The sequence below is a fragment of the Rhipicephalus microplus genome, chromosome X (genome assembly GCF_043290135.1).
Source record: "Rhipicephalus microplus isolate Deutch F79 chromosome X, USDA_Rmic, whole genome shotgun sequence".
In the NCBI taxonomy this organism is placed as follows: domain Eukaryota; kingdom Metazoa; phylum Arthropoda; class Arachnida; order Ixodida; family Ixodidae; genus Rhipicephalus; species Rhipicephalus microplus.
Window position 1 is genome coordinate 441,073,431 of NC_134710.1, and position 24,579 is coordinate 441,098,009.

General features: G+C 44.3%; 1 protein-coding gene across 1 annotated transcript in view; it reads left to right on the forward strand.

Annotated features, from left to right (window-relative positions):
- The window catches only part of l(2)37Cb (DEAH-box helicase 16 lethal (2) 37Cb), a 211,117-nt gene extending 187,397 nt beyond the window's left edge, over positions 1-23,720 (forward strand). Inside the window, exons 19-21 of the mRNA XM_037413162.2 lie at positions 13,130-13,423; positions 20,624-20,785; positions 22,810-23,720. Coding sequence (XP_037269059.1) covers positions 13,130-13,423; positions 20,624-20,785; positions 22,810-23,124 — 771 coding nt within the window. The 3' untranslated portion in view covers positions 23,125-23,720. The remainder of the gene's footprint in view (positions 1-13,129; positions 13,424-20,623; positions 20,786-22,809) is intronic.
- Positions 23,721-24,579: the final 859 nt, after the last annotated feature.

Here is a 24,579-nt window from a genome sequence, read left to right on the forward strand (position 1 = left end):
TCGCACCACGCCTGAACATAATTAAGGTTTGTGTTTAGCATTTGTTGGTCATCAGGGCATGTTATTTTGTTGTATAGAATACAGTCATCGGCAAATAATTTAATTTTCACGCGATCACTAATAAGGGATACAAGATCATTAATATAAATTAGAAATAATAACGGGTCTAATACGCTGCCTTGTGGAACACCCGAAAGAACAGGAAGCCGAGTAGAGGAACGATCATCGATGCAAACATATTGGAAGCGGTTCGACAAGTAGGAAGAGATCCAATTGGTTACAAAAGCTGCAAGACCTATCACTTTTAACTTGTGCATTAAATGAACATAGGAAACTAAATCAAAGGCTTTTTGGAAGTCTAGAAAAATAACATCAACTTGACCAGTTTTATCAAGAACGCTAGCAAAGTCATGAACAATAGAAGTGAGTTGCGTGACCGTGGAAAATCCTTTCCTGAAGCCATGTTGACAGTCAGATAATAAGTTGTTTCTGTTTAAAAAATTTATAATGTAGTCGGCTATAATGTGTTCTAGAAGTTTACAACAAGAAGAAGTCAGAGAGATTGGACGGTAATTAGTAAACAGCGTCTCGTCGCCTTTTTTAAATACTGGAACTATGCGGGCTAATTTCCAATCCTCAGGTACAACACCAGACAAAAGAGATGCTCGAAAAATGATTACTAAAAATTGGGATATGATTTCAGCATAGCGGCGCAAAAAAAATATTCGGAATGCCATCAGGACCGGTTGACGCTTTCGTTTTGAGGTTCAACAAGATGGAAAATACGCCAGGCTGTGAGACAATATCAGCTTCGCTTGCGGAAGATAATACGGAGCAAGGCATTGCATCATCAGATTTAAGAAAAATTCTATGAAAATACTTATTGAAGTTTTCAGCAATGCTATGCTTATCAGTGATGGCGACACCCTCATGTAGCATTGGTTGAATTGTTTTTTTCTTTTTGCGCAGGAAAGTCCCAAAATTTATGCGGAGCAGAGCGAATAAAGTCTGGCAGGGTCTGTTCAAAATAACGTCGCCTTGCGCATACCACGGCATCTTTGAGGTTAGACTGCGCAACACCGATAATACTTGGACAGGCAGCTTTACGCTTCAAACGCTTGACTTTTCTTTTCGCATGCAAAACATCGCGCGTGATCCAGGGATTGTTTTTACGAGTTTTCCTAACTTTGTTTGGTATGAAGTTATTGAGGCAATAAGTACATATTTCCTTAAACCTCGTCCATAAGTCAGCAGTATCAGAGCCATTAAAATCACTCAGACAAATTTAGAAAAAGTCAAGCACACTTTCATCCCTGGCACACGAGAAATCTTTTACAACAGTTTTTTTCGCACGAGGCGTTTCATACTTGGCGTTCACAGGAAAAGAAAACACAACCATATCGTGGTCTGATAGGCCACGTTCCACAGACACTCTAAAAGTTTCACTTGATTGACTGACGAACACAAGATCAAGAATAGACGCAGAAGCACCCTGAATACGTGTAGGTTGTTTTACTATTTGGTGCAAATTGTGGGTTAGCATTATATCAAGCAAATGTGAGGAGCTTGTGCAACGAACAGGGGACGGGGAAGGACGGTTCCAATCAATTTCCGGTAGATTGAAATCGCCCACAAGGAATATATTTTCTTGTTTGAACGTTAACATGTGGTTTCTCAGATCGCTTAAGAACTGAGGTGGTAAGTCAGGAGGGCGATAAACCGCGAATAACAAAAATGATCTGCCGAAACAAGATAGTTTTATTGCAATGCTTTCATGGTTGTCGATTTGACTGAGGATATGGGCATCAATGTTTCCTTTGACCAAGACAGCGACGCCTCCCCCCCTTGACGGCCTATCTCGTCGGAAAACGCAATACGATGGGGGGAAAACGTCTTCATCCGAAATTTCACCTCGCAGCCAGGTTTCCGTAATAGTTACCACATGTGGGTTATTAGCCAGGGTGATAGCCTCAAGCTGTTCAGATTTATTTGCAATACTTCGTGCATTTAAATTCAACAGCCGAAACTCTTTCTCTTCAGGCGGTTTACGTCAAGGGGCCACTAATCCACTCTGAAAATTGGCTAGCTTTACTCTGCAGTTCTTTTTGTCGCCCCAAATGTACGTTTCTTTATCAACCCGCAGCCAGTCATTTGAAAGATGAACTTTCTTTCCCTGCAATTTTTCATTCCTAGCACTTTCCCACAATAATTTGCGCTTCCTGAGTGTTTGTTTAGAGTAGTCGCTTTGGACTGATATTTTCGTTCCTTTCAGCTTATGAGCGTTTTTTAGGATGAGTTCTTTTTCATTAAAATCTTGGAAGTAAATTATAATCGGGCGATCCTTGCCAGGCTTGCCTAACCTGTGAATCCGGCCGACAGATTTGCATGCGACACCAAGTTTACCAGAAAAAACTTTCGTGAGAACTATATCTTTCAAATCATTTTCAGTTTCAGTCTGGTCATCCTGTACGCCAAAAACTAATAAATTGGATCGTCTACTTCGGTCTTCCAAGTCGGTGATCTTTGCCTCAAGAGAAGCTATAGTTTGTTCTAAAGTGTCAATTTGAGCAGTTCGCTGTTCCAATTCAGCAAACCTCGCATTTAGGGTGGTAATAAGCATTTGCATGTTATCTTGCTTAGTCCTCAGAGCAGCTATATCTTCAGAGATTTTGTTTTGACCGGCCAAGAGTTGCTTAAGTTGATCCTCTATAACTGGCCCAGGGTTCGTCTCGACATCCCCGCACAAAAGTAGCATGCATACACAATATACATCATGTAAAAGTGTGAGACACTGTTGCGGGCACGGCAAGACCAAAAGACATCGGTAATCACTCTTAGTGCTACTGGAGTAGGCACCAACCTGGGAAAAGCAGAAGAGCGGCTTGTTAAGCCACATGCCTGCTGATGGTCCGCCGTGCCCACTGAAGACGAAATCCTGGAGGCCGAGTTTTAAAGGTGTCGAACTTGACGTCACGTGGTGCGGAGTCTGCGCAGTTGGCTTTTCCAATCGCTGACGGCATGAGTGACGAGGCACCAGCCACGTGGACAGTCCATGATTAAACACGAAGCCAGTGTGAAGATCCGGTTGAACGAACGCACCGGCAAGACCAAGTAGAAAAACCTGGGAAAAGCAGAAGAGCGGCTTGTTAAGCCACATGCCTGCTGATGGTCCGCCGTGCCCACTGAAGACGAAATCCTGGAGGCCGAGTTTTAAAGGTGTCGAACTTGACGTCACGTGGTGCGGAGTCTGCGCAGTTGGCTTTTCCAATCGCTGACGGCATGAGTGACGAGGCACCAGCCACGTGGACAGTCCATGATTAAACACGAAGCCAGTGTGAAGATCCGGTTGAACGAACGCACCGGCAAGACCAAGTAGAAAAACCTGGGAAAAGCAGAAGAGCGGCTTGTTAAGCCACATGCCTGCTGATGGTCCGCCGTGCCCACTCTTGCCATCACTGTAGTTTTACCGTGGACCGATGTCAGCACGCGAACTTCCTTCGCCCACTTCTTCTCGACGGTTGTGGTGCCAGGCATGTCAAAGTAAAGAGGCGTCTGATCGGCATTCCCAATTTGCCCAAGCAGGTAGCCGTTGTTGTGCCGCAAGTTTAGGACGAACCTCTGAAAACTGTGAAGCTTTTCATCGTACTCCTCCGCAAAACTTTTTGCATATGCCCGTTCACCTTCGGAGAAAAAAGCCTTTCCTCTTCATAAAGTTAGTTAGCCAGCACCTGCTCGCTTTAAACTGGCTCCGCGTTAGACCTTTTTCTAAGGCTAATTGCATAGCCCGCACTTGGAGCAGTTCTGTCTTCACGGGCCGCTGTGCCGCTCGCTGATCAAGCACATACTCGCCGAGTAGTTCTTCAATTTGCGGAAACCGACCCTGCTGTGGTCCACTGAAGCCTTTGCGTGAAGCGTTGCTGTCGACAATCTTCTACTTTTGTTTCCGCCAGTCCCGCACGCACGTTTCGGGAACTCCGAACCGCCGCGATGCGGCCCGATTTCTGTTCGTTTCTGCACACGCGATGACTTTTCTTTTAAAAGCGGCATCGTGGTGCACTCGAGTTTTTGGAGTCGGTCCTTCCATGCCGTCGATGCTAGTGCACTACAAGATGACGAACTCCTCAGCAGACGTACGAAGTGCTGCACATGGAAAACACATAAGCAGAAATGGCCGACGCGCCATGCCGACGCACGAGGGGGCGGTCATTTTGGAAATGCCGATGGCAATAAAATGACCGTATTCATTTTTTTTTTTTTTCGTACTCGATTCTAACGCGCATGCGATTTATGAGCTCGCTTAACCGGAAAAAAGGTGCGCGTTAGATAAGAGTAATTATGGTAGCTCTCCCAATTCTCGCCTCACTTGTTCTCTGCGCATGCAGGAACTTCTCATGTGGGAGCGAGGCGGCGGTCGTATTTTGTTGTTAATCTTGTTATTGACGGTTTGTTTTGATGCTTCGGGGGTAGCTTGCTGCAATGTTGGTTACTTGCTACAATGTGAATGGCGTCATCGTGGTGTTGTGCGAGGTTGCCGCGAAGTTAGAAAAGTGCGTTGTAACCTCGTAGCGCACGCTTCTGGGTGCCCCTTGAGAACACAGCAGATACCACTGTTGCGGTTAAATTATTGCGAGAAGAGATAGCCGCGAAATGCTTTAAGGCGTGCGTGGGCTACGTGGGGACAGTTTGCGCAAGATAGCGCTATCAACCACCGAAGATAAGTAAAGTGCAACAAAGAAGCTGTCTCCAAACAGTGTACGCGTATGCCAATTGCGATCTAAGCAACCTAACTTTTTTTTTGCATTACCGCATTTTTTGCTCATTCTGAAATAGTTTTCATAAAATTTGCCCCGCATAATAAATGCACCCCCTAACTTTGCTCCGATTTTTCAAGGGAAAAAGTGCATTAATTACGCGAGTAAATACGGTATATAAATAAGATTATTAGACCGATATTCCTGGGATGATTTTGTTTATAAAGTAATCAAGATATAAAAATGCTGCTGGGTGCATGCTGTGAAATAATTGGACTGTAAGCTCACGAATCAGTAACCACCATTAAGTTTGAACATATTTACCAGCATAAACACCTTTTTTCCGGAAAATCAAGCGCCAAGTTCGGGATGCACCTGATAAAATTTCCGAAAACTTCATTTCCGATTACAGCATAGGCCGCTGGTAACGCAAGTCTCCGTAGTTACAAATGTGCGCACTACAGTTGAAACAACCTTCTTCGTAGGCCATACTAGCACAAAACGTGTTGAGCATGTAGTCTCGCGTAGAATCGAGGCATGCAATTCGGAGTGCTTACAAACATTCAAACTTCCAAAAATTAACATCGAAAGACCTGCATAGTCAATAAAATAAATGCAGGGAGGGGAAAAACTATGACTATGAAAAGGAAGTGCCATTGCGGAACTTCGTCAAATACATTTCAGGCCACTTAGATTATGCGCATTGTCACGACCGAAATATTGTGTGCTGACTGCTACAGATCGTTCGATTTCACAGGCTCACACCTCATACCCAAAGACATCGCAATCGAAGGGCGAACCATCATTTATGTGTTACAAGTGTTACCCATGCCCCTTTTCCTTCTAGTAGAACCACCTCAAAAAGTTGCGTCGATTCCGTACAAAACCCCGACTGATCGCCCGCGACCACCACTGAAAAGCAACGACTGCCAATGAGAAGCAACGGATGCTGATTAAACCTAGCCTACGGTTTGGCATGATGTCGCAGGAAGTTTTACAAGACAACATTGCACTCAAAGTTGCACTCAAGATTGCACTTATAGGCTGATCCAAGAGTAGCCCGCATGGTACGATGTTTAAGTTCGCGGCCGGGAAATCAACGGCGACAAAAGTCAGCCGAGCTTGTGCAAGTCCGTGCAGTGGCAAGTCCGTGCAGTAGCCTGATTGGCCTATAATTCTACAACTTTTTGACGTCCCCTTTTGTTATAAATTAAGATGATGTTGGAATTCTTCCAAGATTCTGCTACCCTTTCCGTCAAGAGACACTTTGTATACAGGGTGGCCAGTTTTTTGACACAATATCTCCATCATCTCTCAACAGGTCTGGTGTTACCTTGTCCTCACCAGCGGCTTTGCCTCTTCGCATTTCCTCCAGGGCTTTCGTTACTTCCCCTGTCATTAGTGGTGGGATGTCGGATCTTTTGGACTATTACTGTTTCTTACCATCGGTTACCGTACAAATCTTTCTAGAACTCTTACGCCGCCTCAACAATCTTCTCCATATTGGTTGTGACCTCGCCTTCCTTGTCCCTTAATGCATACATCTGAGTCTTGTTTATGCATAAGTTTTGCATTCAAAGTTTCTTCCACTCCTTGCAGCATGCTCAATTAACTCCATGTTATACTTTTTTATGTTGGCTACCTTATGCTTAATAACTATTGATTAACTTCGAAAGCTTCTCTAGCTACATTTTGTCAGTTGCACTTGAGGCTTTCATGCTCTGGCATTTTTTAATAAAGTTTTTTGTCTTCCGGGAGAGCTTGGGTTAACATCCTGCCTAATGACTGTACCTTCAACTTCTATGTCACACCCTTAATGATACCAGTCTGCTTATCACTCATTGCACCAACCTTAAGGTTGATTTCTTGGGTTAGAGTACAGTATCTATTCCAAAGTGAGGCATCGAATGCCTGTACTTTACCCTTTCAGTGCTAGCTCATTAAGTGGCTTCTTGCATATCAGTTTCCTCTAAAAAAGGGTGTAAGTCAGGGAAAAATAATCTCTCCAGTTCGGTTTACTGTGTGCTTGCAGGAGATTTTCAGGGCTCTAGATTGCGAAGAGTTAGGGATAAGAGTTAACAGAGAGTGTTTTAGTAACCTGGGATTCATTCATGGCATTCCCTTGATGAGTTACTCAGGGGACGAAATACAGCTGATGATTACTGAAGTGGACAAAAAAAACAGTAGAGGAGGTGTGAAAATTTATATGCACAAAACTAAAGTAATGCGTGACAGTCTCAGCAAAGAACAGCATGTTGTGATAGCTGGTGAGACACTGAAAGCTGTAAAGGACTACATTTACTTGGAACAGGTAAAAACCATGGAGCCAAACCGTGAGAGTGAAATAACTAGAAGAATAAGAATGGGGTGGATCACATTTGGCAGGCACTCTGAAATCATGAATGGTAGTCTCTCACTATCTCTCAAGAGGAAGGTATACTACTGCTGTATCTTGCCTGAAAGTTAAGTCTATCTCTATCTCTCAAGAGGAAGGTATACTACTGCTGTATCTTGTCTGAAAGCTAAAACATTGAGGCTTATAAAGAGGCTTGAACCTGAATCGAGAATGACACAGTGATGGGATGACACGCAATGGGAAGGAAAATTATAGATGCAACCATGAGAGACAGGAAGATAGCAGAGTAGGTCAGAGAACAAACGGGTTTTAAGAACATCATACTCGAAAACAAGTAAAATAAATAGACATGGGCAGGTCACGTAGTACAAAGGCAGGATAACCTTTGGTCGCTAAAAGTAACTGGCTGGCGGAGGCAAGTGTGGGAGGTGGAGACCAAAACGTGATATTAAGAAGTTTGCAGCTATATAGCGTGGCAGCAGCAAGCACAGAACGAAGTTGGTTGGTGGGACCTGGGAGAGGTTTTTACCCTGCAGTGGGCATAGGTGTAGTCAGGCTGATGATATTGCATGCACTTACACCTGATTGGTCAAAGAGAGATCACGTGACTTGCTGGCCCAGGCAATTGGATCGGGGCAAACATTTTGCATCATGCAGGGGTGCAACAGCTGCACCAATTGCGCCAATTTGATACGATTCCCCATTGTTTCGCCGAGCTGCGCCAAAACCATGACAGTCGCTGAAATTGCGTCGTGCTGTGCCAAAATGCCCGACCAGCATCAACATTATCTCAGGTGTGCTAATTTCCGCGAGGAATGGAGGCCACATTGGCCACTTGTATTTTGCGTCATCAATCAAACCAAGCGCGCAGACCCTAAGCCATGGTGTAAGGCCCCGCCGTGTTGGTCTGGTAGCTAAGGTACTCGTCTGCTGACCCGCAGGTCATGGGATCGAATCCTAGCTGCACCGGGTGCATTTGCTATAGAGGTGAAAATGCTGTAGGGTTGCGAGTTCAGATTTGGGTGCACGTTAAAGAACGCCAGGTGGTCGAAACTTTCGGAGCCCTTCACTACGGTGTCTCTCATAATCGTATGGTGGTTTCGGGACGTTAAACTCCACATATCAATCAATTCATCCACGGTGTAAGTTATACACTCATTAGGTGAGGGCACTCGCACGATGCAATTAACCAGATAAAGTATAAGATGGAGTGATGCTGCTGACCACAGCGAATACTTAGTCGACCGGCTGTGATTGTGGTCATTGCCAGCCACCATGCTGGTTCCCATAGCAATGGCTCATAAGGCATATTTCATGCTTGAAGTTGCGTCGTCGCGGCATTAGATATCCGGTGCCATTGCCGGGCCTACGGGCGCGCACCATTGTTACTTCATTTCTTTGAACATGCCTTGTAAGTGTAAGCGAGCCTACAAGTTGTGCCCTAAACAGTGAAAGAAAAGTAGAGTGGACGTGGGGTTTGAGGGGAGGAAGGTAATGGTTTGAAAATTGGCTGACCTTGTTCAAAACTGTGCAGAACGCTGCTAAGCCACCTTTGCCGCTGTACAGCGGTGTTTCGCAGAAAAGTGTATTATGATTTGGAAGGGGCTATTAGCACCAGTCGAGGGACAGATCATATTTTGTTCAATTACTCATGCATGTATGCGTGGCATAATTAAGTGCCAGTATGACCACTGACATCTAAAAGGTTACTGGCAATTATTTGGAGCAGCGAAGCGAATGACATTTTGGCTGCTCTAAAAAAGAAAAATATACACGCACACACCTGTGCACCAGTTTTTTTGTCGCCATCCCTACTCCTTGGTTTTACGAACCTCCCAAATGTCAAGGTCGCCAGCTTGGCAGAGCTACATTTGAATTTGCAGAGTCGATCAAAGGATTCGACTGACACGGGAAACGCTAACGTGGACTTCATTGTTTTCTTTTAGAATTTTACTTCAGAATACTTTTATTGAAATAGCAGTGCCCATGTTCACTCTGCATAATTTAAGTGGTTGAATGTTTTGTATGTGTATTTTTTTTCCTAAATGTAAGCTTTCTTTTTTATACTGCTCTAAATTAGGTCTCTCATGATTAAACATTTGTTATTTTCTTCATAACATGCTCCAAATTTGAATTCTAGTGCACCAAAAGTAATATTTTGCTGTTCTAAAAATTGCGTCAAATTCTATTTTGGCTGTTGCACCCCTGATCATGCGATTTGCCACCAGAATCGTGCCAAGTGTACACTCTCTGTTATCTACGTGATTCTCTTGTACGCCCACATGCCTTGCCTTGGTTCATTACAACTAATGCAAGTTTCTAAGAAAAATGGCCATTGCTTTTCCAGCTATCTTGTACCAAAAGTACCACCAGAAACTACGACCGGGCTCATATGTGCTTCCCATAAATTCATGTTCTGGAAGGGTCGATGTATAGCCCAGTATTATGACACTTGCCTTTAGACAGTGAGGGCCCAAGTTCTAACCTCGGCTGTCTAAGAAAATTTATCTTTTGGTTGATTCATTTCTTTGTTCTATTTTATCGAACAGCGACAGCAGCACAGAGTCTGCAAATACAGCTTCATGGTAAAAGAGAGGCTGAAAACAAAAAAAAAATGCTTATCTATTAATATATGTAGAAGTATATATGGAAACCTTGGTAATTCAGTGGAGCAGTTTTTTGCAAATCTCGTTGCATGTGTTTCTAGGTAGTGCCAGAAAGCATCACCACATCTATCTCATTTTCATTATGTTGGGGAAAGGCACACCACATTTTGTAGTATTTTCAGGAAAATTGAGCCACCAGCTCGGCTATGAAGCAGCTCGACTTTACTTTGTCTCATCCTAGCAGAGAAGCCCTGCATAGAAATTTCTTCTTTTCCTTTCAGTTTCAATACTGTCTTGTGAATGGTGGTATGCTTCAATACTGTCTTGTGAATGGTGGTATGCTGTCTGCCTGCACAACATGACTTAACGCACTTATACATCAAGAACACTTGAGCATGCTACTTGCGTTAGGTAAAGCCTTTCACCATGTTTTGTGTCAAGCAAACTTCTAAATATTTATTGAATTTATTTATATTTATCTTTGTGGAACCCACATTTTGTGCGCATTGGCTTCGAAAGTTCTTTGGCTTCACTGTAAAGTTGGTTTGAGCAATTGATTTATTTCACTAAGTGACAGCTCAGCTGTGATTGATGTCTTAAAGGGTCCCTGCAAGACTTTTTGAGCATGGTCATAAAACACTGCCGATTGGCAGTCAAGGCCCTTGAGAACATGCGAGCCAAACATTATAGCCCTGGAATTCACAATCAATCCCAAAGTCAGCTATAAATCGCTGCCTCTTTTCTGTGCAAATGATGCCATATACCCAAATTACTGCATCATTGTCACTGAGCTGCTTTTTGTGAAAGAAAGCATTGAGGTAACAGTGCTAGAAAGAAACGAGGCTGTTAGTTTACAAACATGGCGTTATGTTTCCAGTTTACAGAGCACAAGGATGAGCAAACAAAGTAAAATAATATGTGCAGAATGAAGGGCAACAAGTTTTCAAAGAAAAGCTTCTATGGGGGCTAGTTGGAACATACTGTAGCTAATGGCAGCACTGGAAACCAGATGTTTTGGTCTTTAACTTTGCAGCGCTGCCTTTTCCTTCAAAGAAAAAGCTTCACCGTTTGTTATAAACAGGCACAAACAGCATAGGGGAGGGGCTCACAAGTGCGGGCAAAGATGGTGGTTGATGTGGTAGCATTGCAGAAGCGATGACAGCAGACGTAACAGTAGATGTCGGGCCCGTCGGATGGCAATGGCTGTACGCCTTTTTGGCGTTCGCCAGCCAAAGCTTGCCTGCCATAAAAACGCAGGTGTTTTCTGATCGAGCATCCTTGCGACTATCTGCTGACACCACGAACCGGGAAGAAGCTTGAAGCCTGACGTTGACACCATAGGGGCACGTGCAGTGACCTTAGCCATGTACACAGCTGGTTGCTACTCCCACACCCTGGGGGCATCATTTTCTCTCGGCTACATCTGCCGTGCTCGTCAGTCCTTTCCTTGAGTCTCTTCTGAACCACCGTAAATGGTGCTCATTTGTCGAGTGTCTCTTGCTACACGTGTAGCAGGCACACTGTCATATACATCCTCGTCACCCCTACGCTTGCGCACGTTATCACAGCCACGGACATTGGCTGACTTCACCATTGTGAGCTGCATAATTACCATGGCCATCATGGGATGCCACCACGTACGTGCTCACTCCTATCGCACTGAACGTAAACTGTAATCATTATGAAAAAAAAAAAAACGCCAGGCCTGTGTGGAAGGCGCAGCACAGTCACAGCGAAAGCTAGAAGAGCGGCCTTTCAGAGCCTTTTCAAAACACTCATTGGGTAACTACTCCAAGCACACTTGCTTGATACCCACTAGGGCATTAATAATAAATTTTTTGGGGTAGTAGGCCGGCATGCGTTATGCTATTTTTCGTCATTTTTCTGAGAAGCGTGGTGTCGGCTAAACACTTGCAAAGAATTTTTTGCCAATTGTTCATGCAGTGGCTGACGACGATGAGGAATTATGGCTTTAGTGGGTATGTGCCACAGTCAATAGGTGATCAAGAACAAGCTTTTGTAATAGGTTATAGCATTGGATGACCCACTCGTTATGCTATTCGCATTGTGCGACGACTGGTTCTTGTTTTGCTGTTTTAAAACGCTTTATAAGTTGTAATAACGCGATTGCTTTCCCGACATCAAGCCTGTGTAAGGCAAGTTTGTCAACAAGCCACAAGCACCACTCAGTGGTAGAATACTGGGCTGGCACCCAGCGGACCCGGGTTCGAGCACCACTATTTCATTGGTGCTAAGTTTGTTTTTTTCTAATTTCGCGCGATATGGTTACGGACACCGGCAGCAGACAACTGCGGGTGACCCAAGTTGTGATCTCATAATAGCTTTCACTGTAAAAGGGAAAAGAAAGTGCTCAAGGTCATGGTGCGTACTGACGAAATGACTCGTCCTTTTTGCCCCCTTGTCGCCCCCCTTCTGTTTATCTCTCAGACCACTTGTTGGTACAAAAGGAAAATGAAAGCACCAGACACATACTGCAAATTTCTGTAACGTCTCTCATACTTGACAGATGCTACAGATTTTTGCAGCTGTTGATTCGTGTGACAATACGTTCTCTTTAAAGGAGCCATTCCAGGATTACTTCACAAACAGTTGCAGGGCCCCTTTAAAGGGGCCTGAAACACTTTTTAATGTAACCATGGAATTAATTCACTGGATGAGCTTATTGCCTCACGAATTCAACGCCGCAAAAGTTTTAAGAATCCATCCAGTGTGAGTGGAATTATGAAGATTTGTCGCATGCTGCAATTGCATTCTCCCTGCTCTTGTCCCGATGAAAGCGCTGCAAGCTAAGCAGGGAGGGATGGCAGGGGCAAAGAAAAACCTCATGTGCGCCTCGGGATTTTGAGTGCTTTTTTCTTTTCTTTGGATGCGGGGCTTTTTCAGTGTGATTGCATGTGCACATGTGGACAAGTCGCTGCCTCCCACGGCGATCTCTGTAACGAGCAAGCGCGCCATGTTCAAATCAGCCAATGGCTGAAAGATGAACTTGCTACGTGTTATTTTTAGGCATATTCCGTGATTTGTCGAGAGAAGAGAAGAGAAAGCAATGTTTAGCTGACTTTGATGATTTATTGTGAATTTCAGGCCGCGTTCTGCGCTATAATATTTGGCGCGTGTGTTGTCGGGAGCCTCTACTACCGATCGCCAGCGTTTTCTGACCATGCTCAAAAAGTTTTGCAGGGCCCCTTTAAACGTGAGGCTCTACTTTACTTTTGGAGATTTCATGCCCCACATTTTCACATGGCCGGGCATGCCTGGGCACTTGCTCTGTGATTGAAGTGTCACTGCTTGTCATGGGTTCCACTATGTTTTGTTTTACAGCAGAATTCTGTAGTTTAGTTTCTGAGCCAGCCAGTGCTTCATGCACATTGTAGACATCTTGCCTTCACTGACAGGTGTTGGCCCTGGAGCAACTGTATGCTCTCGGTGCTCTGAACCACCTGGGCGAGCTCACAAAGCTTGGTCGTCGGATGGCCGAGTTTCCTGTCGACCCCATGATGGCAAAAATGCTCATCGCATCTGAGAAGTATCGATGCTCAGAGGAGGTGCTCACGATTGCTGCCATGTTATCGGTGAACAGCTCTGTCTTCTACCGGCCCAAAGACAAGGCCTTGCATGCTGACACGGCGCGCAAGAATTTCTTCTCTCCAGCTGGAGACCACCTGACACTCATGAACGTCTACAACCAGGTAGGACACTTTGCTTTCCGAAATTACTGACGAACTTTAGTTAAATTCCTGCACTGTTTTTCTGCAGAAGGCAACCTTTTGCATCACTGAAACATCTTTGAATGATCGGAACTTGGCAGCCAATGTTTCTTTCTTCCTGTTTTTTTTTTTTCTCTTGTTTTTCAGTATAAGTTATTAGGATCCTTCAGGTGAATTTTCATGTTCACCGGGATATTTCATACGAAGTGTCCAAAGACTGACAATATCACATTGTGTCGTGTGCATTGTTACGAGGGTCAACCAAACAAAAAGCACGTATTTTTTTTTTTAGGTTTTAGCCGATGCAGCACAAGGCGGTGTATGTTTGCAGCTAAACTGCCGAGTAAGCAGTTTCAGTTTGCCATGTTGTCACTAATATGCAGATGGCTGGTCAATGCAGTGTTTCCGACATGTCCTTTACGCTGACTACAGTGAAATCTCGGTATAACGAACTTCAGGGGACCACGGAAATTTGTTCATTATTTTAAATGGTTGTTATAGTGAAAGCTCCAAAATTAACCATAAATACTTATTTTTCACGGACCAAAATGACTTACATTTACAGCGGTGGGTCCTTGAACTTGTTTTTCATGGAAAAAAAAAACAAATTTACAAGTAAACACCAAGAAATGCACATTTATTTTGAAGAAGTTTGTGTTTTTTTTTTATGCAAGCAGCACAAGCTTTGCAGTGCGAAGGCCTCCAGCTCATCCACATTCCTGTGGTGCGATTCGGTTTTTTGGTCACAACAGCCTGCTTTTTGCCTTCCAGTTGCCGAAGAATGTCTATTGTCTCGCTTAGCAAAAACTGCTACCGCTTCTTCGTCGCAAGCAAAGATGAACTCACTTGTAGTATCACCGCACTGTGGACGCGATAAGTAATCACCGAAAAGAGATGAAAACGACTGAAAAAACAAGGCCTCCAAAGAAAAACCCTAAGTGTCACGGCTGTCATCGCCTCTTTCGAAGAAAAAAAAAAAAGTGCTAGAAAAGAAAATTCCTCGCGTTTAGTTTTCTGCTTTTCTCGCTGTCTCAGGTTTTCTGTGCCCATGCTTCCTGCTCTGCAACTCCCACTCTGCCTCACTGACCTTGCCCTCCCGTGTTGCCTTCACCCCTGTGCTCGCATGTAAACCTGCAGCGTCGTCGTTTCAACAACAAAAAAAAAAGTCGTCCTTTCATTTTTTTTTTCCTTCACCCCGTCACGCGTCTTTCAAGAAGCAAAACGTCCGTTCTCTTTGTTGTCTGCTTGCGTACCGCTCCGGTGGTCACGCCGGATTTCAGAACATAAGTTCATAGTACTGAGGCATTAATATAACGTGGAACTAAATTAATGCTCGTTATTCTGAAAAGCTTGGTATTCTGAAGTATGTAGTAGTAAAATAATTTTATATTGAAGCTATTAGTAATTGGCACGGGTTTAATCAGCACGGATGATACGTATCAGCACGGATGATACGTATATTAGTAATCAGCACGGATGATACGAACCCGCAATTGACCACTGCACACGAGCGGCACAATGCGACTTGCAGTGAGAGGAAAGCCTGTTCTCACTTGACCTCGAAGGGAGCGAATGTGGCAAAACTCCCCGAAATTTCTCTCGCTTCGCCGCCTAAGTAGCTGGAAAACTACACCGCGAGGCCTATGCAAAAAGAAACTAAAAAAAACGGTGCAAGGCAAATTTTTTTCATCTCGCAATAGCGAATTGCCTTTCCACTTCATGGCACAGCTCAAACCACATGACGTAAACAACTGTCCTCAAATTAAACATGTTGGCAAAGGTGTCAGTGGTGGCTCGTATCGGGCGCAATCACAAATTACCCGTGCAGCACGACGAAGCTCACGGTCTCAACAGGGACGCTTTCACAAGAGCCTGTTTTAGGTTAGGATTCCTGAGAATAGCAGAAGTAGAAGGAGGTGCAGCAGCGAGTCTGCATTCGCCCACGTGTCTCGCTTTTGCATAGCCTACTAAATCCGCCACCACTGCTGCCGGTGGGAACGCTCGTGTCGTTTCTGCTGTTGTATCTCCCGAAACTATGTTTGAAAAGGTGCAAAACTATGCACAACTAGAACTCGGTAAGAATTTTAATGTTAGAAAAACGGGCAAAATGGAATGAATTCTCGAAGTGGTGACAGCAGCAACATCGGTGGCATGTACAAGGAGCAGAACGAATGTGAATGTTGTCGATGCACGCAGGCTTGGTTTTTCCGCCGCCCTGGTGTTTTTGTTTTCACTTTTCATCTAAAGTCTAAGTGCTTCAGGACCGATTTTTTTCGTGTCAACTTTGCAGCATAGTTTTATTCCTTTCTGGTGGCTTTCTTGAGAGACAGCAAAGGCAGAAAAATTGCCTTTACCCAATCCGTGACCACTCTTTGGGTGCAAAAGTACCGAGGCTCGTATGGCACATCGTGCCCATTTCGCGATGCCCCAATCCAGGATGCAACTGCCTCACACTTGCTGTGGACCTGCACTGGTCTACAATTAAGCCGTCATCGTCACCTTCGTGCAACAGGCCTCAGGCCTGGCCGACCACCGGACTACGACCGCTGGATTTGTTGACCTCACTATCGTTCTCTACTGGACTTGATACATGAAGCAAACGTTTATGTGTATTTTCGAATCAACAGTTATTATGCCTAGGGGCAGACTTTTGAAGTAAAAAAAAGTTGAAAAGAACATTATGGACTTTTTCAGCAAAGAGAAGTTGACCCCAATGAAGTTCTTGTTCATCTTCATGATGAGCTTTAACTTGTTTTGGTTCATACGAATTCAGGATGATACAAACATTTTTCGTGCCCTACGAATTCGTATCATCGAGATTCTTATGTATTGGAACAGTATAAACAATCAAATCTCATTAATATGCACTTGATTGTAATACACTAACAGTTAAAACATAGTTCCAACAAATTCCTGACTGCATACCTGACCGAAGCAGAGGGCCAAGCTGCATGAAGCTGACATGGCGTGGGCTGCCCGGCGAATCGAGAGGGGAGGAGGCTTTCCAGAAAAACTTATTCCAGTATGCAGGGTATGCACTAAATGGTAGGCATAGGACAAACCCTTGGCGAATTAATGCATATTCAATGACAGGGGTCAGCAACCTTCAGGGCAATATGAGAGGCCTGTACCAGCCACTCTACTTTGTCGAGTTTGGGAAAAAAACAGCTGTGCCATGGATCCAAAAATGAAAATGAAGCGATGACGTGCTTTTCACGACAGCCTGCCGTGGTTCTCGACTTTCAAGAGGAAAAAATGTGAAGTAAGGAGTTATTTTAATGCATCATCAGTGGTCCTCAATCAGCATTACCCCCAGAAAGCATACGTAGCCATTACTCTGATCAATAAAAAAAATGGCATGAAAGGCTTGACTGAGCAAATGCGTAGGGCACAAATGGCACTCCCGCACAGATGATTAAAGGGGCAGGGAAGGCCCTCCCTGATTTTCTTGGTGCATGCCAGTCACCATACACTGCACACTTTTATAGGCCTCAGTGCACCTCCATCTGCTGCCAGGAGCGCTAGAGCATTGCAGAGTGCTCGTCGCTTGCAGGAAGCCCGTCATTGCTGCGTTAACGCAACAACCTGTGTACTACAACTGTGCACAAACAGGGCCAGAGTAGTGTCAGACACCTTACAGCAAGTGTACATGTGCTACAGCAAGCGGCACGGCAGCGATTGCGTGAGGTCAATGGGCAACCGGTTGCATATCTATAGCCAGGAGATGATTGGCTTCACATGGCCGCACCGGGGTTCATTGAAACTGTTTGATTTCGCTCAGTGGCAGATCACGGAAAGCTGTTCGCACTGTCATGTCACTCGCTGTGTTTCTTGGGCCCTGCTACTATAGTTTTGAAACGCTCCTCACATTGCACTGTAGGCTTTCGCATTCTCACGCTCGTGCTTTCTGCGCTTTGGCAAAAAATAAAGGAAAGGCCTTGTGCTGGGTACTTCAGGCAGTATCTGCGCCAGGTCAGGGTATCTGCGCCAGGTCAAATGGTATCAGATTGGCCAATCGTGCCAATCTAATACCATTTCCTTTTGTTGTGCCGATATGCGCAAAAACCACGAAATTTGCAGAAATTGTGCCATGCTGTGCCAAAATGCGCGACAAGCCTCAAAATTATCTAACATGCATTAATTTTAGCGTGAAATAGAAGCCACATTGGCCACCTGCACATCGCATCATCTATCAAACCAAGCAGTAGACTCTAACCTTAAAACACAGTGTAAATTATATAATCATTAAGTGTGGACACTAGTGAATTAAGTGTGGACACTATCGACCAGATAAAGTATAACATGAAGTAACAACACCGCGCGCCCATTGGTCCGTGGACCATAACGGATACTTATCAACAGGTCAACGAAACACCAAGCCATAAAAAAAGCATTGCCACAGCCACCAACGATTCACAAGAAGTATGAATTTCCCAGTCAGCAAACGCGGATATGGCATGTTAAGAACGAATGCCGCGTTTTCCGCTCGCGAACAAGGTTGACGTTTTGCAAAAGTCATCATTGCCAGCCACCATGTTTATTGCCGTAGCAACAACCCATAATTCATTTTTCCGACTTAATGTTGCATCGCCCCGGCGATAGATATCCGTCGCCGGGTCAATGGGCGCACGCCGTTGTTACTTCATCTGGTCGAACGTGCCTTGCAAGTAAGCCAAGAAGTTGGGCCCTAAACCTAACCCTACCATCAAGAAAAAAATTGCCCGCAGCTTCCCTCGGGGGAACACTGAGGAGGATGCGGAGCATATAATTGGTTAACGGGGTGTTAAAGTGCGACTTACTTGGGTCGATGGCTAAATTGGTTAACGTGGTTGTGAAATGGGGTGTTAAATTGCGACTTACTTGGGTCGATGGCTAAATTGGTTAACGTGGTTGTAGGAGGGGGTGTTAAATGAGTGAACACGTACACACGTATGCGAAAGGGCGGCGCTGGTCGAAGGGACGTCGATCATTGTGTTTGTGGATTCGTTGGAATTCATTTCACCGCGACCTTGGACGTCGACGCGCCGTACAAACCAACCGACGAGCGGCAACTGAGCGAGCGAGCGCCGACCTTGAGTATATATACAGCGCGACGGCGCATGCACTGTCAGCTGTCGAATGTTCGAGAAGGGGGAGAAGCGCAACGGCGCATGCGCGCGCGTCAGCTGCCGATGTTCTTGAAGCGCGACGGCGCATGCGCGCGCGTCAGCTGCCGATGTTCTCGAAGCGTGACGGCGCATGCGCGCTACATTATGCAGCTAGCGAATGTTCGTGAAGAGGAGAAGCGCACGCGGTGTGTAGAGGAGGAAGGGTGCACAGATGGTGGAGGAGTGAAGCGCGCGCGGTGTGTAGAGGAGGAAGGGATGCACAGATGGTGGAAGAAGGAGGAGGAAGCTTGCGGACGGCACCGCACTACAAGCCTCGAGTATTAGATGCTCCGCATCTAAAAAAAGGGAGCGTATGGGGGTTAGGGGGCTGGTGTAGCGGTTCGAAAGTTTCTTGGCCTTGTTCTAACCCATGCAGAATGCTGCTTAAGCCACCTTTGCCACAGTACTCTGGTATCCCGCGGAAAAGTGTCATGTTATTTGGAAGGGGCTGGTAGCTCTAGTCACGGAACACAGCACATTTTGTTAAATTACTCATGCGTGTATGCACCTCCTAATTGTGAGTACTAGTGTAATTGCTGACATTTAAAAGAGTTGCTGGCAATCATTTAAAGTAACGAATGACATTTGCACTGCCTTTCCCCCCCCCCCCAAAAAAAAAACATTGTGCGCCAGTTTTTTTTTTTTTTCGCCATCCTTACTCCTCAGCTTTATGAATCTCCTGAATTTCAAGGTTGCCAACTTGGCAAAGCTACATCTGAATTCGCAGAGTTTCTCAAAGGATTCCGCCGGCATGGCAAATGCTAATGTAGACTTCATTGTTTGCTCAGTGGGGTAATTCAGATTACTACTTTTATTGAAATAGCAGTGCTCATGTTCACTATGCATGATTTAGGTGAGTTGAATGTTTTGTACATATATTTCTTTATATGTAAATCTTCTCTTTCGTACTGCTCCAAATTTGGTCTTTCATAAGAAATTTTTTTTCCTGTAACCAGCTCCAAATTTGGATTTTAGTGCTCCGAAAGTGGCATCTCACTGCTCCAAAAATTGCTCCAAATTCTATTTTGGCTGTTGCACCCCTGGGCGAAACACATTCCATCTTTCTAATTTTTTTCAAGAGTTGTGAAAGCTATGTGGCATCAAAATCACATTGCGAAAGAAAGGCCGGAAACAGGCGGAGTGCTGCTCGCCTGCTCCAGCCAATCAGTAGAAGCCGAATTGGACATGTTGTGAGAATAGTTCTGCCGTTCTAATTTGCATGTAAGACTCACAAGATGTTTTAATGATTGACATGTGGGGTATAACGTCCCAAAACCACCATATGATTGTGACCGACGCCGAAGTAGAAGGCTCCAGAAATTTTGACCATCTGGGGTTCTTTAACGTGCACCCAAAGCTGAGCACACGGGTCTCAAGCACCTTCTTCTCTACCGAAAATGCAGCCGCTACAGCCGGAATTTGATCATGCAACCTGCGGGTCAGCAGCCAAGTACCTTAGCCTCTAGACCACCGCAGCGGGGCAAGATATTTTTAGATAGAAAAGTTCTGTTGTTCTCTTCCTCCCACGCATGCCAGTTTCAACACACATTAGGATCTTGCTTAGTTCGCTCTTTCTATTATGTAATGCATTGCCAGGGTAGATGGGAAAGTGCCTAGATGAAATTGGCTTAGATGGTGAAAGAAATCTAAGCCAATTTCATCTTACATGATTTCATCTGGACAATAGTGTGGCTATGGCGATATCATGATTTTGTGCATGGGTGCTCTATCAAACTTTCCCAAGAGTACCGTAGCACGCCGGTCCTTTTGGAGTGGTTACCAGCCCTGCTTTTCTTTTTCTCTTCTGTTCCTTTTTTCCATAATGATGGAAATCTGTAATCCGATCTTCACCTGCACCTTGCATCATATACTCAGCCGAACAAAATCTAGTGCCCTTTCTGTTTTGCCCTTCATTGTAAACAAGGCTGCTATGAGGAGGCTAAAGCATCAGTTTTTAGGGACGAAATATTGTTGAGAATCTGTTCCATGTTTTAGCCATTAATTAATATGATCACTTATGAACCTATCTCTGCAGTGGGCTGACACTGATTATTCGACCCAGTGGTGCTACGAGAACTTTTTGCAGCAGCGGTCCATGAAGCGGGCGCGGGACATTCGTGACCAGCTCCAGGGGCTCATGGATCGAGTTGAGATCGAGCTGCTGTCCAGCAGGGACGACAGCGTTGCCATTCGTAAGGTATGTCCTCATGCATCTGTCCATGTTCACAGGAAAAGCTTGAGTGCCAAGCTTGATTGGAAATTCAGCACTTTCCCTACACACAAACCAATCTTCTGCCCACAATGTGCTCTCCTAAAGCCAAACTGTAGCTAATCAGATATTACGTAATAAAGAAGTGCAGAGCAATGCATGGAGCGAGGATAGAAACATTTTGTGTCTGATCTTGTTCTCATACTGTGTCCTTTTTCACTAGCAATGTTGTGTATCAGGTTTGCACAGGATCAAGACAGGACAGTGCATCCTGTCTGCGCTGTGAAATTGGAGCTGAAGCAATGTAGGCATCAAAATTTAAACTTGTTTTTCCTTCCGCCTATTCATGTATAATTGGAATACTATAACATAATAATTGAGACTGGTTGTACACAGAATGGTTATATGGCATTGTGGAGGCCACAGGGAAACTTTAATATTAAACAGTTCTCACTGGTGATCATAAATGTAGACGGTGTGACATGAAGTTTTCAGTGCCTTGGTATCATTTTGCAACAATGTTGATGAACAAACCTGTACAGTTTTTATGTAATGGGTGCTTTTATGTTGTTTCTTCTGGAAAGAAAAATTTTTCTATAAACATCCTGCGAAAAATGTGTTTAGAATAAGTGTTTAACAATTTAGAGTACCGGATACTCTGCTATAGGAGAGCAGCTTTTGTCGTTTTTGCATGCAAACTCTCTGTCAAAGTGAAAATACTTTGTCGCAGCCGAAACTACACTGCTGTGGTTATAAACAAATACTTGTTATTAAAATTTTTTACTTGAGGGCACTTGTGTGTATTATAGAGCTTTTGTAATTCTCTAGAAATCACGAAATTTGTACATAATTCAATATAGTCATCATCAAGTTTTGAGGGTGATAAAAAAACTGATTGCACTTGGCATGTGTGAAACAAGACTGCTTTGTTATGACGGAGTGAAACTGCCGGTACAAAGTGATCAAATTTGAGTCAAGGTGCATAGTGGCTGTATCCTTGCATAAAGAGCAGCAAGCCATCTCACTTCTACCGGTGGATTGCCTTAACTTTGAATGTCCCCTGCTGCAGTTACCCAGCAGTTATGCTGCTCGACTGCTGACCCGAGGTTTGCAAGATCGAATCCTGGCCCCAAATTTCGATAGCGGGAAACATTCAAAATGCTCGAAGCCCATTTTAAGTGCACGTTAGAGAACCCCACGTGGTCTATATTTCCAGATCCCTCCACTACACTGTCCCTCATAATCATATTGGGGTTTTGAGATCTTAAAACCCAACAATTAAATTACCTTTGCGTGTGGTTTTTAGCACTTATCTGTGTGCTTCGAGCTGTGTTCAACAAAAGCACAGTATCAAACTTTTCTTTATCTGTGGAGCGCATATTGCAGACAGATAAAATAGCTTTAAAGGCCTGTTTATAGTTTAAGAAAAAAAAAAGAAACAAATAAGCATCACACATCACAACCAACAAACGCACTGTCTACTTACTACATCTTTTTGAACGCTTGCCGATTTCCCTGACCATATTATTCTTTGGCACACCTTGATTGAATTTTCGTCACTTCTTTGTCAAGTTCACTTCAGGTTCAACATAACGGGCTGCATTTTGTGCACACCGAGAGCAATCAGTTTCGATGTCACTGTTAAATTTCAATGCTGAACTATATTTTGAACTGTATGTGCAGCTTTTGGTATTTAAAATAACTGGGTATGTCATAAATTGGCATGCAGTATGACTTTCTAATATAATTGATTGGCCTCAAGTAGTAAGGAATTAAAAAGTCTATTGATGAAGTTTTCTCAATTGGTCCTATCGATGTCACTTTAGTTGCGACAGAGTATTTGCACCTTAACTTGCAGTTTGTGTGAAAAAATGACAAAAGCGTGACTGTCATTGAATTTCAAATTCAGATCTGTATTGTTTAAAAAAAAACACTGTATGACATGTAATCATGTTTGTTTGAACCCTGTTTGGCCGTGCCACTGCAGAAATGTTTGGTTACCACTGGTGCAGGCCATCACGGCAGGGTACTTCTACCACACGGCACGCTTTTCCAAAGGGGGCCACTACAAGACCGTCAAGCACCAGCAGACGGTCATGATGCATCCAAACAGCTCCCTCTTCGAAGACCTGCCTCGCTGGGTGGTCTATTTCGAGCTAGTCTTCACGACCAAGGAGTTCATGCGCCAGGTCATTGAGATTGAGAACTCGTGGCTGTTGGAGGTAGCACCGCACTACTACAAAGCGAAGGACCTCGACGACAGCACCACCAAAAAGATGCCAAAGAACACGGGCAAGGCGAGGGCCGACCTCGTGAGAGTCCACTGACCTCAGGAGTGCATAGACATCATTATCATCAAAGGTGTGCCTGGAAATCAGCCAATGCGTGAATGATGCATTCGACTCCTACAGTGGCCCGTGCTAGTTTTTGCCCGCAAATTTTGAAGCATGGTGCAACACTACGAGCAGCAGCAACAGCCGATGCACTGTATGATCCTGTTTACTGTGGTACATGTGCTTCGGCACTAGACCCTTCTTTACGGTGATTTATCATGAGCCCACTGCCAGCTTTTAAAGAATGACGGTGAATACATCACGGGCAGCAGTCGACTGTTGCTGAATCATGAACTTAGCGTGACGTATAGGTGCTGACACTGCTGCTCACTCTTTCAAAAGTGTGTAGAACGCCCTAGACTTACACAGCTGCAACAGAAGAACACTTGTGCAAGTGCTTGTGTGCAACACAACCGATGGTATTTGTGCAGACTGATTCGACTTTATTTTCACTGTACATATGGTAAATAAGATCATTTTTTTAACTACCGCAGATATCTTGTCTCATGTGCAGTGTGTCAGTACTTTAAATGGGCTTCAGATGACTTGTCTGCTACTCTGCATGAATAAAAAATGACTCCATGCATTTATTTGATGTCACTATTCCAACTTTTGTTGCACTTATTGGCGATCTCTGTTAGTTAAAAAAAATCATAAATAACCAATGGCTTCTGGGTGCAGTGCTACTCAACATGCAGGTGAGTCGCATCATTGCAAATGCTTTCTTTTTCCTCTCCTATTTTCTCCAAAATAAGATGGCATTTGTTTTTTCATTTTGTGATGATGTATTATGTTTGACCATATCATGTTTGTAGCTTTCAGTGCCTTAACACCTCAACAATGGGTGACAGTCTTCTTGCCTAACTGGTTACCATATTTCATGTATATATAATATGCCACATATAGGTAATTGCCATAAATGTAATTTCAAAGGGGATTTTCAATGACTTGACAAATGTTTTAAAATAACCTTGTGGTTACATAGTGAAGTAATTAAGTCATGCCAGCGTGGGGAGGTGAGGGGGTGCTCAGAATAAATGCCTCTAAGCATAGCATGATAGAATACTCAATATGAGAGGGCATGCGTGCCCATGAATGCTCTGCTAATCAGTCATCCATCGTGCTGTGCTCAGCTGAGGCAGCTGGGTATGCACAATGATACACTCAATGTGGACCCTCAAAACAAGGCCATTGAATTCAAGTACTTACGAAAAGATTTCGCTATACATGTAGGCTGCTTTCAATCCCTTTGTTGTGTTCCAGCTAAGTCATTCCTCCTGCTATTCAGAGGTTGTCTGTTCAACAAAGGTTAGCTGCATGATACTGCAGTTATCTCAATAATAACTCTGGAATCGGATGATATTGGTTTAAGCTCACACTTGTCGCTTCTTCGAACGCCCCATGTCTTCTTTATTTCTCGTCTGCCTCTAGCATCATAGGGGTGGTTGT